Here is a 16,707-nt window from a genome sequence, read left to right as displayed (position 1 = left end):
AAGATATATAAAAATAAAATGTGATGAGGGGATGCCAAGCAGTGGTGGCAATCATGATCACCATGGACACCTGGGAAGAGGACAGACTGCACGGGCACACAAGGGAGACTCACATCACACCATTCACACACAGAAAGAGAGAAAGGAGAAGTCATCATTCAGAGAGAGAGAAAAGTTTGCAATAGTCAATAATCTATACCAATTGTAACGCCATTTGAAAATGTTTTGATTGACATGGTGATCTATCCCATTGTCTACCAACAGGGGGATCGCCGGTTTGAATCCCTGTGTTACCTCCGGCTTGGTTGGGGGTCCCTGCAGACACAATTGGCTGTGTCTGCGGGTGGGAAGCCGGATGTGGGTATGTGTCCTGGTCGCTGCACTAGTGCCTCTTCTGGTTGGCCGGGGCACCTGTTCGGGGGGGGCGGGGCAACTGGGGGGAATAGCATGATCCTTCCACGTGCTATGTCCCCCTGGCGAAACTCCTCACTGTCAGGTGAAAAGAAGCAGCTGGCGACTCCACATGTATTGGAGGAAGCATGTGGTAGTCTGCAGCCCTCCCTGGATCGGCAGAGGGGGTGTAGTAGCGACCGGGATGGCTCGGAAGAGTGGGGTAATTGGCCAAGTACAATTGGGGTGAAAAAGGGGGGGGAGAGAATCCAAAAAAAGAAAATGTTTTTGATTACTTTCAGGGCTCAGCGAAGGACTCAGTTAAGGTTCAGCCAGATATGATTTATTACCCGTTTATTGACTCATGTGAACATATTTGGATTTTATCTGATACATTACAGATTCAGCTGATGAGCTCCATGTTTGCTGTCAGATAACCTCCCCTTTTGTTTCGATGTTTGTGTGTTCTTGCAGGAATACTTTCACTTGCTTGTACATGCTCAGTTTATTTATTTGGTGACAAGGAATTGCAGTTTGTTTGTTTGTTTGTTTGTTTGTTTGTTTGTTTGTTTGTTCGTTCGTTGATGTAAAAGGAAATAATAGTTTTTTTTTAACTATTAAGTAGCGGTTATCGGAAACAAACTTGGGTCCACCATTACACAGCCAAAAACATTGTAAAACAATTTATATAGGTTGTCCCATGATAAATAGCCTAAATAGCCTACACTAGTAATTCAAGTGAAGGCAAAGTATTTCTTCAACTTGGCAGCGCAACTTATCGTATTGTCCATCAGCATGTTGGATGTATCTTTTCCCATGTGAAGGATGTTTTTTGACAGAATAATAGTCTACTCTCCAAATCATCCAGTGAATCAAGAAAACCTGCAAGAAAATTGATTTGCGTTTGTTTGAGCATTTGGTTTTAGCACTGTTGCCTCACAGCAAGAAGGTCCTGGGTTCGAACCCCAGGCCATCCCAGGTGGTCCTCTGTGTGGAGTCTGCATGTTCTCCCAGTGTCTGCGTAGGTCTCTTCCGGGTGCTCCGCTTTCCTCCCACCATCAAAAAGACATGCATGTTAGGGTTAATACTCCTGTCTGCCTCTGAGCAAGGCAATGGAAAGAAGAACTGGAGTTGGTGCCCGGGCGCTGCAGCAGCCCACTGCTCCTCTACAATAGGATGGGTTAAATGCAGAAGACACGTTTCATTGGAAGAATACAATTCACTGGAAGAATACAATGACAAAATGAATTGTCTTTATAATTCAAGAGGTATATCTTTGTGATATTCACATAGACAACGCCATTCTGAAAAGCTCATTTGGCTCAGTGGTTGTAGCTGATGCAAAACCCGTTATGTGCTACACTGTGCTGCAATTCAGATTTCCCATCCTTGTGGTATTACACAAGTTTTATTTTTTTCCACTCGTGGCATTATCCGTGGGGTCACATAAATCTACAGAAAAAGACTGATTCCAAGTGTTTGTTGGCAGATGAGCATAATGAAAGACTGTCATATAGAGGGGAAGGAAAGAGAGGGAACCTGTTGCCATTACCCCTCTGAGAAAACTGTGTGTTCTGACACATTTACAGCATGATGTACGCTGTGGCCGACAATGGTTTGTGATTTGGCCACCAACTGACTGACTTAGCAATGAGAGGAGGGGAGTGTGTTATGTAATAACAGAGAAAGTCAATGTGTGTGTTTACACAATCGTCTTTGAGTTGCACTTCTTATTTTTGTAAAAGTGAGATGTGATTGGGAAAGAGCAGAGTGCTCCTGCTCAAGCAAGGTAATGAAATTACACATGTGGGCTCCTGCGTGCATGCAGCTGATGCCGCTTCCTCTGTACCGAAGGAGAGAAAATAACGGATGGGAGGGTGGGAGCTACATGCTAATGTATCTGTTTTTCTTTGACCAGGGAGAGTGTGTGTTGACTGTTCAGCTTGATAATGAAGAAGTGCGGCGGGCTGAGGAAGTGGAGGAGGAGGAGGGGGTGGAGTTTTATCTTCTCTTCTTGGGCTCAAACCAACGACATCTTACCACCACGTTTCGAGTCAGCCGTGTGACGCTGCAGGCTACGTGCCCAGGTATAACAGTCATACACACACAAACGCATACACAAAAACACATCAATTACACAAACATAGCAAAGTGTGGCTTGTTCAGTAGTCTGTGACATGCAAACACGCACGTTCACACCTGCGAGTTTCCAAGTACAACCACAATCTTTTGGTCGGTGACTTTACATTGTATAAAGGGGTCATTAAAGGTAAGAATGGGGGGGGGGGGGCTTGATGTTTTTTTTCCACCAGTCATTGGCTGAGATTTCTTACTGATTAACTCTCACATTGGTAACACCATGGCATTATAGTACTCTACAGTCTATGGAAGATTTCTTTTAATAGCCTTCATCCAAGCTATTTACATTCTTTGCTTTTACTAAACGTTAATTGCCTAACTTTCATACCAGCCCACCCTTCAGAAATACATTCAACCAACAGTAGAATGAATTCGGTTGTTTAGAGAAACAACACGAGATAGATTTCCATTGTGCCCAAAAGTGCATGAGATTATTTTAGCGAGCTGCTCGTGGACAAAAACAGCAGAGCAAAACGTGGTTCACCTGACAGGGGACCAAAAGCGTACAAACATGTTCTCTACTCTGTGGTTTGGCTCAGGATCCAATCTGCTAAATGCAAAATACTCAAACCACTCTCTGTTATAAAAATTGCAAAGATGGGCGTCTGGGTAGCGGGGCATCCAGGTAGCATAGTGGTCTGTTCCGTTGCCTACCAACATGGGGATCGCCAGTTCGAATCCCCGTGTTACCTCTGGCTTGGTCGGGCGTCCCTACAGACTCAATCGGCCGTGTCTTCGGGTGGGAAGCCGGATGTGGGTATGTGTCCTGGTCTGTCGGGGCACCTGTTCAGGGGGGGAGGGGGAACGGGGGGGAATAGCGTGATCCTCCCACGCGCTACGTCCCCCGGGCGAAACTCCTCACTGTCAGGTAAAAAGAAGCGTCTGGCGACTCCACATGTATCGGAGGAGGCATGTGGTGGTCTGCAGCCCTCCCCGGATCGGCAGAGAGGGGGTGGAGCAGAGACCAGGACGGCTTGGAAGAGTGGGGTAATTGGGTGGATGCAGTTGGGGAGAAAAAGAGGGAACAATTCAAAGAAAACAAAAAAAAAGAAATACATTCAGTGAACAGTAGACTGAATTTGGTTGTTTAGAAAACAACACGAGATAGATTTCCATTGTGCCCAAAAGTGCGTGAGATAAATTTAGCGAGCTGCTCGTGGACAAAAACAGCAGAGCAAAACATGGTTCACATGACAGTGGACCAAAAGCATGCGAAAATGTTTTCTACTCTGTTGTTTGGCTCAGGATCCAGTTCGCTAAATATAAAATACTCAAACCACTCTCTGTTATAAAAATTGCAAAGATGGTATTGGTTCAGCGATTTATGAACATGTTGAAAACCTAAAATATTGTCATCCGGTACTGCTGACCACTTAGTTTTAGAAAAGAAAGAAAACAAGAGAAAAGTTTGTGCAGTAGCACAAAAAAGCGTTGTACTCATAAGTAAATTGCTACCAAGCCGTGGAAAAACAAAATGAAAATCACAGTGACATGAATTGTGAAAAACTCCAGAGATAATGTGATTTATGATTGCCCCCCCCCCCCACGTTATCGGCAATCAGCAGGAGGGCAGAAGGGGGGCATTAATTACTTGTTGCGGTCCCCCACCCTTATTTTCCTAGGCTGTGATTGACCCTGCCATGTGCTCTATTACCTCTCTGGTTCCTTCAGAGCAGAACATTCCCCCTCCATTTTCAGCTTTAAGAGCAGAACAGCTTCAGTTTGAAGTTCTGGCACATTCCGCAGTAATGGATAAGATGGATGGAGAAGATGGAAAACGTAAACATTTACAGCTCCTGAAAGCATTTTTGTAGCGTGTGTGTGTGTGTGTGTGTGTCTGTGTGTGTTTGTGTGTGTGTGTGTGTGCACGCTTAGAGCGTAAACACACAAGCGAATGGAACACATGTACATGCTAAAGAGATGCAGATTAAGAAGATTTTTTTTTCTCCCAGCTTCCACCCACGTTGTCAAAAGGATTACAGCCTTCATCAAATCAGCATCTGCTTCTAAATTTGTGGGTTTGTGTGTTTGTATGTGGCAGTAAATGTGCACTCGTGTGCATTTTTGCACATCTTTGAGTTTATGTGTGTGTGCACGCAAGCTGAAAAGTGTGTTGAGTATACTCGTTGCGGCTTGAGTCAAACAACTAGAGCTGCAGGTTGCGATCCTATCCTTCCCGCCCCCAACACATGCAGAGGAGACCGAAGTGAACCGGGTCTGGTCTAATGTGAACCTAATCAGTGCATTAAGCTGGAATTCTGATTTAATGTGTTATTTTTTTAAACGGTGTGGTTTGTAAATATTATGACAATCTGGTACAGTAGCTCATAACCTCATAAAGCTATCATGACGGTGACGGTTCTACTATTCTGCACTCCAAATGGAGGTAGAGAGAGAATATGACAGAAAAATGGAGAGCGATAGTAAGATAAAAGTGAAGAATGACAGTGTTAGAAAGACAGGCAAGGTTAATACAGACCAACAAAGTTGACATTCTGTACTGGACCCCTTATGAATAGTAATGCATTACCCCCTCCCCCTTTTTCTCCCCAATTGTACCTGGCCAATCACCCCGCTCTCTGAGCCGTCCCGGTCTCTGCTCCACCCCCTCTGCCTATCCGGGGAGGACTGCAGACTACCACGCGCCTCCTCCGATACATGTGGCGTCGCCAGCTGCTTCTTTTCACCTGACAGTGAGGAGTTTCGCCAGGGGGATGTAACAAGTGGGAGGGTCACGCCATTCCCCTCAGTCCCCCATCCTCCCCAAACAGGCACCCCAATCGAACAGACAAGGTGCTAGTGAAGCGACCAGAACACATACCCACATCTGGTTTTCCACCTGCAGACACAGCCAATTGTGTCTGTAGGGACACCTGACCAAGCTGGAGGTAACACGGGGATTCAAACCGGCATTTCCCATGTTGGTAGGCAACAGAATAGACCGCTACGCTGCCCGGACGCCCAGTAATGCATTTTATTATGCAGCTGAAAGCTGGATATGTACTGCTTAACTGCTGAACCTGTGGCTGTGTTAGCCTAAAACATGTCACTCAGCAACTTCCTGTAGTGTTCATGTATTGGTCTTCCTTCTCAAGTGTCTTCATAAACTTCAATTGGCCCAGAATTCAGCTGCCTGTATCATTACCAGAACTTCCTCCATAGAGCATATCACTCCTGTTCTTCAGCAACTGCATTGGCTCCCTGTTGAATACCGTATCAAGTTCAAGATCCTGCTTCTCACCTTTAAGGCCCTTAATAACCTAGCTCCTTCATATCTTTCCAAACTCCTTCATATCCACACACCCTCCACTTTTGCCATCCAGCTCACTACTCCATCTGCCCGTTGGACTACTACGGGGTCTGGAGCCTTCAGTTGTTCTTCCCCCCGCCTCTGGGACTCTCTCCCACAAGACATTCACATTACTGACTCTCTTTCCACCTTCAAATCCCATCTCAAAATACACCTTTTCAAACTGTCATATTCAGTCTGAACCCGACTTTAATGGCTAAACCAACATTAAGCGTTGCACAGATGATGATTTTATACCTATCTTTTGTATTAACTTGTGATTGTATACCCCTGCTTTGTTTGATTTTATCATGTCTGATGCAGTGCTGCTTGTTTTTAATTGTGTTTTGTAAGGTGTCCTTCAGCGCTGTGAAAGGTGCCCATAGATAAAATGCATTATTATTATTATTATTATTAAGTGATCACAAATTTCCCATGAATTAGTGTTTGAAAGGAGTGAATAGCAGCAGCAACCTAAAGTAATACAAGTGCCCCCTCAGATCACGAAGTATATTCAGGGATAGGAGGAGAGTAGGCAAACACCTTTGGAAGTTGTAAGAGTGCCCGTCACCTCGGTTTCAGTCCTTAAGAATAGAAATTCCTCATAAAGCAGAACAGTAGTGAATGGTTTATTGGCGAATAAAAATAGAAAACTACATGATGAACGTACTACAAGGCAGCATGACTGGAAGTCACAGCCTCCATTGTTGTGTCAGTGGCGCTGGTGCCTCCTTGTCTGAAAGCAAGCACACCATTATATGATGAAACTCTAATCTGATCTAAATATGACATACAGCGCACATACGGAGGAGGAAGCATGTAGTTTGATTATACACGCTGATCTCAACAAAGGCTATTTTTTGTCATGCTCTGGTTTCCTTTGAGGAGCCGTTTGCACAAGCTAATGTTTGTGTATTGCATCATGGGAATTCTCAGATGATACTTCTGAACAGTACTCAAAACGCTTTCCTGCACTTGGAGTTATACAACATGATAGTCACAGGTGCATTGCAGGTAGTTGTTGTGTAAAAAGGTGTGTTTATAATGACTGTCCTATAGCATGTATTTGAACTTGAGTTTTGAAATGTCAATATTAATCATTAACTGAATTACATTTTACATCTGTATTTTCTCATTTAACAGACACATTTTATTGAAAGTGACTTTTCTGTGTTTGCGTCTTCTGCTATCTTGGAGCACTGAATAAAAAGCATTATGTGTTGAGTGCAATTAGCGTAAGTCCACCATTGATAGGCCAAAGTCGGTATCATAGACAAATCATGGCATAGAGTGTATTTTCATGCAAATAGTACAAGTGTGCAATAGGTCAATTGGCAACTCTAATGCAAATTGTCAGAGATTCAAATTACAAGTTAGTTCCAGTTTAACAGCCATGTTTTGAGACCATCTGTATGTGTCAGTGTAGGCCTGGGAAGCAAAGGCCCCCTTCATTTTGGGTTTAGGGTAGAGAAGGGTCTGGATCAATTAAGTTGTAATTATTTTGTACCGTTAAGTTTTATCACAGGGAGAGATGGGAAGCAGCCCAGAGAGGGCAATGTGTATCCTAAAAAGGCAATTCTCAAGTTTCAGTTGAACTTGGGGATCCACTTTAATTCATCTGCCTGACTCGGCTAATCCCTGATCGCTGATCCCAGAGGTCCAGCAGCACCTGTGGAGTGTAACAAATCCAGCTTTTGTCATTTTTGCTTCACTTTACCATAATCTCCTTAACCTAAATTTGTTCTGTCTCTCTTTATTCTTTATCGCTTTGGTCTTCTTTTTTTTCTCTTTCTTCTCTTTGCTTCCGTTTCTTTCCAGCTCATGATGTCTGTGAGCCGGTTCTAGTGACGTTGTGTTCAGCCCGACCTAGTGGACAGGTGGACCCGTGTTCGCAGGAGAGCTTCTGCTATGTTCAGGTACTGACATAAGACAAATATTCAGCATGGACAAAAACAGTTTCCTGTTTTATTTATAGGGCTGCTTTTTGTTACAGATGTTTTATGGGACCTGTATTCCAGGTGATGTTTGAGGGAAAACACTACTTTAATTTAGCGTTTGTCAACTGAGCTATCAAGATCAGCCACATGCTGTCTATTCATGGTGTTTTGATGTGAATGAGGGGATGAATTTATCAATGGATGTACTGATGAAACACAATTATTAACGGGGGAGGATTTTCCAGCAGCCATAAATTGGTATGTTTTGCCCCTGGCTGGTCGTAGTGACTGATAGATAAATTAGTCACATGGGTTGGTAAGCAGGGGCTGAAGTTTTTTTTTTTTTTTCATTTTCAAACCTTGCACAGCTGTTTAAATTATGGAAAACGATAATGTATTTTTGAATCCAGCTTCCGTTTTGGCCAATGAAGGAAGAAGTCAGTACTGTGGTATCAACCTGTGTGTATTATTTTTCTCCGTCCTGCGAAGTGCTTTAAAAAACTGCTGTTTACACATATTTAGCCATCAGCGTTCTAGTCCATGTTTAATTTGAAAGGCTTTGAGATTTTCCAGAACATTTGAGATTAAATACATAAAACATCTCTTTTCTTAATGTCACCCTTAGGACCTGGCTCTGGACATGGCCAACTTCCTGCTTAACAACACAGCGCCACAGGGAGCTCTGTTATTGGATGATGATCAGGTAAAGAGGAATAGCAAATAGTGGAATTGATCTCCTGTAGTTTTTGTGTCAGAACCTTAACACTTGCAGCAAAGTTAACACCAGAGCTGAAATGCTGGTTATGAGGGGAGAGATATACTACCTGTGTGTGCACAGAAATCCTTGACAGATTGTATGCTTGATTCAGGTACTGTTACCCAGAAGAGCACTAGTGATGGTTTCCCTTCTCTTTACATGCTTGAATGTCTCCCAGGTTCCATTACAGGAGTGTGAGAGACTAGATCAGACCCTTGCACTTGCCCTGAAACACCTCACCTTGCGGCGCCGACGGACTGCACTGGGAATACACACAGAGCCACAAATGGACAGACACGCACACAAACTAATACACAAAGAGAGACTCTGTGACCAGCAAACACAAATGGATATGCACCAGAAGGCACATGCAGATGCAAACAAGTGCAGACAGACGGACAAACTTGTTGGCAACCAAACGGGCGTACACACTAACAAACAGACGGATTTAAATATGCAAACATGCATGGATGCGCACGTGAGGAGAAACAGCGACATGCAACTGGAGACATACTTGGGCACACGGATGGACGACTCCACAGAACTGGAGAACGGTGTGGGTGAGTATGCGAATGTGTTGAATGGTTTCATTTTGATAAGGGTTATTTTGGTCCCTGTAATGCCTGAAATGAGTAACCACACACATGTCCAACATCCAGTCTGCCCGGCACCCCTACTGCCCCTGCAGCTGTCTGTCTCTGCATCCATCCATATCATCCAACCTCCTCCCCATAATGTCCTCGGTTCTAATCTTTCCTCCTCAACATTCATCTTCTGAAAAGCCTATTTATTTGTCTCAGATGGACTGAACAGATTACTAATCCGTCCATCCGTTCAGCTGGTCCTCCTCTTTCTCACCCAGTTCCTCTTCTCTATTCATTCTCTGAAAAGAAGTGTTATCTCTGATTCAAAGGGAAACCATCCATCCCTCCTTCAATATCATCTGCTTTTCTTTCTCTTCCACTTCCTGCACATCCCCTTCACCGCCATCTACTCTCAGTCTTTCAAAAGCCAAGTTTATCTTCTGCTCTTAGAGACAGCTTTGGTCCATCAGTATGACGGTGTGTGTATAGCGCCTATTAAGTACCTTCTGTTCTGTGATGGAGGAGATTTGAGTTAATGTTGGTTCACACAAGCCAGGGACAGGGGCAGTCTATCTGCCCTCCAAAATTTGATTTTGGGTGCTTAAATATTTCCAGATGAATGCAGCTGCTTTATATTTAGTTAATTCAATAACCTTTATTAATTTAAATAGTGTTATGGATCTTGGTCATTACAAGGAACGTTAACAAAGCATCACAAAGCTGTTGAACACACCAGGCCTTTTATTTGCTCAGTTTCAGTGTCATCCACATTGACCAGTAAGTTGTTTTCTGGAAGTATGGGATGGGTGTGAATTGATGCCTTTTCCAGGGAGAAATATGAGTCAGTTCAAGATTTAATTTGCTATTGACCTAATCTGCAACAGTCCTGTCAGTACTGTGAATCTGACCAAGTTAGAAGCTAGAGAAACCGAGGCTCCGATCTGTGACCATCAAGATGAAGTGCTTTATAGACTTCTCCTGGGATGAAGTGATAATGCCAGCCAGAAGACACGAAAGAGGGAGATAGCGAGAGGGAAAGGAAGACAATAGCCGAAAATCCTGAGGGGAAAAAGGGAGAGGGGAGAAGGGAGAAGGGTGGCAAGGATATAAAGAAAGTAAAGCAAAGAAAAATAGGAAAAAAATGGAAAAAAAAGTCAATCAAAACACCCAGGGGACATAAGGAAAGGAGAGTAAGGGAGAGACTCCTGACAAATCAGATTTTTTTCCCCAGCAGCCTTTTTTTCTCTGTTTTATATGATGCCTCGCAGTAATGAACTCAGCCACTGTAGAAAAACCCCCGGTTGGCAAAATGACTCTGGGCAAAGAACAGGACAAATATTAATATCTTCCAAGAAATGTAACTCATGGGAACTTCACTGATTATCACGCAACGTTTGTGTCTGTTTGTCTGTCTCTTTGTCCATCTTCCCACCTCCCCTCCCCAACCGAGCCTCTCATAAGAAAACTGTTGCAGAACTGTTCTCTTAATAAAATCGGTTAATTGCAATCATGAACTATGTTTTACCCCCCTTCCCTCGAGATGTAACATGAAAAGAGATGGCTTTTGCTGTAGTAGCAAATAATAGGAAAGGCTGTGATACCAAGAAGAGGATATATAACTTTACATCTCATGGTCTTCTGCGGGTGCAGAAAGAGTAGCAGAGTGCTATTGAAAATGTGGTGATAGTGAAGAAAGCCACAGAGCATCGCATATTTCATTTTACAGGGCCTCTGGCTACTCAGGTGATTCCCATCAGATGTAGGAAATAAAAAAGAAGAGGTTGTGTGTGTGCGTGTGTGTGTGTGTGTGAAGCTGGGGAGTATAAGGCTGCCCGGTGAAGAAAATGTAATTTTTCACAAAGGCACAACTACCTGAAGCGTCCCTTAGGTCATACAGATGTATTCTTGAGTAGAGTATTTCCACTGATTCTTTCTGCTTCGGTGTAGAGAGTGATGGAGAGAGGAGAGGAAATGAGTAGATATAACCGGCCCAGTATGTGCCAGCTGCTTCTCTCCTCTCTACAGAGCAATCTGATTCAACATATCGACTCTGGGCAGAGCCACTGGACCAGTTACATGACTCCTAAACCAGGGACTTGCGAATTTGGATCTTAGACAAAGGAACATTTGTAGATTTTTCCTACAGTGCTGGACTAGTTAGATCCCGCTCCCATTGACCTGCCAAAAATTGGGGCGCCAGTAACTTCAAGGTTAGCGAATTTGGCTTGAGACCAGGATATCATCATTTGTAATTCCAAACCAAGAAACATGTGGGCTGAAAAGTTGTGTGACAAAATCCTTCCCCAACACAGCTAGTGTTGTGTTGCCCTTGAGCAGGGCACTGAAGTACGACGCTGTCATGCAGCACCGTGTTGCCTCTGTGTTGTCTGAGTGAGCTTTTAGCAGGGAATTGCTAAGTCAACAGCCAGGAACAGAGGGATGATGTGCTTTTTTGGCATCTAACACAGCTGTTGGTGTCTAACATTGCTGTAACCGTGCTTGCAATTAAACAGACCTGGACACAGATCAAAAACAGAGGCTAGCGATGAGGAGGTGTCTCTCTTGTGGTAGCCCCCCATTTGCCTATAGTGGTGAACAGGGTTGTTTTGCCTACCATTGCACAACCTGGTGTAATGCTGGCATAATCATGTCACTCATTCATTCTGTCAAAATTAAGAGTTTTTACAGTGTCCTTTTTTTTGTCATTAATATTTTTTATTTAATTTTTTTCCCCAAAACACCAACATTACAATACAAAAAAAAACAGAAGCAAACTTAACAGCACAGCATGATAGGCCACAACACCCCCCCACACACACACACACCCACACAATACACAACACCCTATATGATATACATCAAGGCTCTCTTTTACATATTGCCACCTGATGATGTGTACCACTAGTAAATCTGAGAAAGCTACCCCAAATTTCAGTGAATTTAGACACAGAATCTCTCAATTTAGCTATCATCAACTCGTATGAGGCTGTAGCCATAGTTTTTAGTGTCTTTTAAACATTTAAAACACACACACATGCACACTCCACCTTCTTAAGGTGTTAAGGTGTTAGCAGTCAAATACAGTGCGCAACTGAATGGAAAAATGTCTTATTAAAAGTATCTAAGGTTGCCATTTCAGCACTCATCAAAATCACACTGCCATTAGTGTCACTCAGCTAAGCTCAGCTTGCCTGAGGGGGGAACAAAAAATGCTCACCAATGCAACTGCTCAAATTATTTCCTTCCCTGTTGCAAAAGTATGAACTAATTTCCTGGTAGCTTACTATTAGGTTATATTTGAATCATGCACTACTTATGTAGTATTTTTTTTTGATCATATCGATTTTCCCCAAATGTGTAGACATTTCTTTTAAATAATGTTTATAGCATATATTGTTGTAGCATTGTGCCTAGGTTTTGAGAAAAGCGTACAAAAAAAACCCTTACTAAATGTGACTACACCTGTGTGAAGTAAAGGTGTTGACGGGTGTGGACAAGGAAAATGATCCCGGTGACATACATTCCAGTCAATTTTTCTGGATGATGAATAGCACCTAAATAAGAAAGCTGCATATGTCTGCAGAGCCCCATTGTTTGGTGGACATCTGGCATTGCAGAGAAGTATCTCTCAGTAAGTGTGGCAGCGCTGCATCCATCACCGCTTAGCATCAAAGTCATGTGGGTTAGATTGGCCAAGCATCAAAGCCGCCGTTTTTCCCAGCAGATCTGGATGTGTATGCATACCGCATATGTATTTATATTTATAGAGCTCCGTTGGCGGTATGTAACACCATTTTATAATGAGAAGTGCCATAGTTTTGTGTCTCATTTTGTTTATTTCTTGCATGGTGGTCTGAGGCACCATGACAGAACTTCCCGCAAGTGTTCAATTCAAATCATCATGACTGATCATCAGTTTTGTGGTTTGTATGATAATCGTGCTATCCCTGAGGTGACATGTTTTATGGTAACATAATGCATTCATGTGAAACCTGTACAGTCGAAGGCCAGCACAGTGCAGGTCTGATAGGTTTGGATTCTTAAAACTTGAAGAAGAGCTTAAAGAATTCAAAGGATAGATGATCTCCCAGATGTTTATCTTTATCAGATGGTCTCTGGTAGAATAATTCAAATAGAGGTGATAGTTATACACACATCAGGGCAAGGTGTTGGCCTGAGTCAAGTTGTACAGGGAAGAGAAAAACTTGTACACTTTTAAACTTTTTCCAGTTTCGTTTCTTGAACAAACAAAAAGCTCTGATCCTATGCAGGTCTTTGTCAGATGAAACACCATCTGTTGAATAAAGGTAAATTAATCAGAGTTTGGCTTTACTTTCCCTAGAATAACTTAAATAGACACCACTTAATCTTGCTTTAGCTTGGCTCGTACAAGGCAGCATGATGAGAAACTTCTGGATGGGGAGAAGGAGGTTGGATAAGCATTATATTGGCGTGGACATGCGGGATGAGGTCTTGAGGGACCACTGAGATAGGTCATCGCTGTCACTGAAACCTCATACTGCTTTTTCCTAAACCGTAAGGTGAATCATCCAAGATATCCCAGCAACTGGGTTGGCACGTTAGCGCAGTGGTTAGTGCTGTCACCTCACAGCAAGAAGGTCCTGGGTTCGAACCCCGGGGTTGTCCGACCTTGGGAGTCATCTCGGGTCGTCCTCTGTGTGGAGTTTGCACCCTAACCCTAACCCACCATCAGAAAGACAAGCGTGTTAGGGTTAATACTCCTGTCTGTGCCCCTGACCGAGGCATGGCAAGATGAACTGGAGTTGGTCCCCGGATGCTGCGCGGCAGCTGCCCACTGCTCCTAGCTACATGGCTAGGATGGATTAAATGCAGAGCGTAATTTCCCCACAGGGATCAATAAAGTATCTCAAAATCCAAAAAAATCAGTGCTTTTGCAAGTATTCTGACAGATAAAATTTGGAAAGAATTTTGGTCTTTTCGAAGTTTTGCGCCCATTGTTCTGTTTAAAAAGTACTGTATAATCAACTGTGAACACAAAAAGATCAGATTTCAGGGTTGTCCTTTTATATTGTCTCTACCTTTTCTTTCTTTTTTTGTCATTGCATGTGTGAGAAAAGGTACTTTTTCAGTGCATTGGTTTGCACGATTTTACTTAATTGAAAGAGGTTAACATTTGTGGGTTTGCTCTCAGTTTGCTTTACCGCTTTGTAATGGGATGGTTAACATCTCTGCTCATCAGGTCTGGAAAATAAGAGCGCACAATAAATACAGTGTACAAGTAAACAACATCAAGGTGTGTTGCTTGCTAGATTAAGGCTCAGTCTCGACAAGGTAAAGCAGAACAATACAGAGGATGTCAGAGAGCGCTTGAGTCCATTTTGCTTAGGACGTTGTAGGTACAACTAGCGTTAGCACTATGACGGGGGAGTTGACTTGTGCTCTCCTACACCAACCACCTCCTTCAGCAGGCAGCACTGAGACAGGGAGCTCCTTCCGCAGAGAAGGAGTCAACTAGGCGGCTGTAGTTTGTCTTTGTCCCATCTGTGATGGCAACTGGCTTGCAAGTCCACGTAAGACAAAAGTGAATGAAGAGTTTTTGAAAAGAATTCAAGATGTTTATTGTCAGTCCGGTTGCACAAGTACACACGTGTGAAATTCTTTGGCTGGGAGGCACCGTTACAGGAGGAAAAAAAAAAAAAGAAAAAAATATATATCCCCCCCACCTTTCTACCCAGTTGTATCCAGCCAATTACCCCACTCTTCCAAGCTGTCCCGGTCACTGCGCCACCCCCTCTGCCGATCCGGGGAGGACTGCAGACTACCACATGCTTCCTCCGATACATGTGGAGTCACCAGCCGCTTCTTTTCATCTGACAGTGAGGAGCCTCGCCAGGGGGGTGCAGCACATGGGAGGATCACACTATTCCCCCCCAGTTCCCCCTCCCCCCCAAACAGTTGCCCCGACCGACCAGAGGAGGCACCAGTGCAATGACCAGGACACATACCCACATCTAGCTTCTCACTCATAGACACGGCCAATTGTGTCTGTAGGGATGCCCAACCAAGCCGGAGAAAAGAAGATTAAATAAAGATATACAATAATATATATATATGTGTATGTGTGTGTGTGTGTGTGTGTGTGTGTGTGTGTGTGTATAAACACACCTATACACATATACAGATACATACTATATATATATAAAATGTATTAAACCAATAAAGGGTATAGAAAGCAATAACTATAAAAAGCAATAAAGAGTGCATAAACAATTAATAATCAGATATTGACACATGTGGTAATCCATCCATTATCCAAGCTGCTTATCCTACTTAGAGTCATGGCAATGCTGGAGCCTATCCCAGCAGTCATTGGGCGGCAGGCAGGGAGACACACTGGGCAGCCCACCAGTCCATCACAGGGCCCACACAAACACACACACACACACACCCACACAGGCATTTGCAGGCATTTGACGTGTGGTAATCAGATATGGTAATCAGGTGGTAATCAGCATTGTCGATGATACGTTGTAATAAACAGCTGCCTGTAGTAACTTGGATAGTTTTACGTATTCAGTGCTGCACTTGTAACGCTGAAGTGATGATCTGCAGCATAGATATTGGTGTTTTTCAAATAAAAATGGTTTTTAATGCAACACAGTGTGCAATTCATAAGTAAGTATGGTCCAAGTATGGTATGCATTGATTGCAGTAGATAGTATGCAGTACAAACCCATGGTACCAGAAACTTCATTGATCATATTCTGGAGATGGTAAAAACACAATCACTTCCTTTTGATATCTGGAAAATATGAGACTGGCTACATATGTGCATGTACACATGAATAAAACGACTTATCTCAGTCTATTTCGTATCTCCTACTCCGTTCCTCTACACCTCCCTATCTCTCTCATCCTCCACATTTCCAAGTATTTGTTTAATTACCACTTCAACTAGTCTCTCTCTCTCCCTCTCTCACTCCTGTCTTGCTTGTACTAGACTTGATTTGACTCCCTTGCCTATTTCCCCTCACCAGGAGGTGTCCATCTTGCTCTACTCTCCCATGTTGCCCACACGCATTTATCTGTAAGGTCTTCACCCCACCTCCTCCCTCTCTCTCCTCCCCAGATTTCTCCAAGCGCCAGCCGAAGTCTACTCTGCTTCACTTTGCTGCCAGTCGTGGCCTGAGGAGAGTGGCACAGTTTCTGCTGCAGCAGCCTGGAGGCAGGGAGGCGCTGAGGCAACCCGACGCTCAGGGAGAAACTCCCGTGTGTCTGGCAGATAGGAGGGGAGACCAGCAGCTGTCGGAGCTCTTCACACGGTGAGTAGTTGTCACCCGGGGGGGCACTCCACATGATGAAATCCTTGTTTTTATGCACTTTTTTTTATTATTTCATCAACGTGTGTGTGTGTCACTGAAAGAGCTTAATGGGAACTTTTGCAAAGTAAAGATGTAATGTAAATCTAGTGTAAAAACCATCTAGCATGCTATTTCTGGTTTTCTGTTTTCCATTTCTCTTACAAAAATGTTCAAACAACTTAATTGGGCTGTAATGACGAATGGCATGGCTTTTGTTTGGTTGCATATGTGCCGGAGTTGGAAAATTTTGATCAGCTGAAATGATGAG

The 16,707-nt window shown here is 43.5% G+C and overlaps 1 protein-coding gene across 1 annotated transcript in view; it reads left to right on the top strand.

Annotated features, from left to right (window-relative positions):
• LOC130114572 (A-kinase anchor protein 13-like) overlaps window positions 1-16,707 on the top strand; it is a 170,177-nt gene that overhangs the window by 44,785 nt on the left and 108,685 nt on the right. The window contains exons 3-7 of the mRNA XM_056282434.1: window positions 2,309-2,477; window positions 7,637-7,734; window positions 8,381-8,458; window positions 8,691-9,072; window positions 16,208-16,400. Of these exons, the coding sequence (XP_056138409.1) occupies window positions 2,309-2,477; window positions 7,637-7,734; window positions 8,381-8,458; window positions 8,691-9,072; window positions 16,208-16,400 (920 nt within the window). The remainder of the gene's footprint in view (window positions 1-2,308; window positions 2,478-7,636; window positions 7,735-8,380; window positions 8,459-8,690; window positions 9,073-16,207; window positions 16,401-16,707) is intronic.

This window comes from Lampris incognitus, chromosome 6 (assembly GCF_029633865.1).
Source record: "Lampris incognitus isolate fLamInc1 chromosome 6, fLamInc1.hap2, whole genome shotgun sequence".
Lineage (NCBI taxonomy): Eukaryota > Metazoa > Chordata > Actinopteri > Lampriformes > Lampridae > Lampris > Lampris incognitus.
The sequence above is the reverse complement of the archived record's forward strand: the minus strand, read 5'-3'. Positions and strand labels throughout refer to the sequence as shown.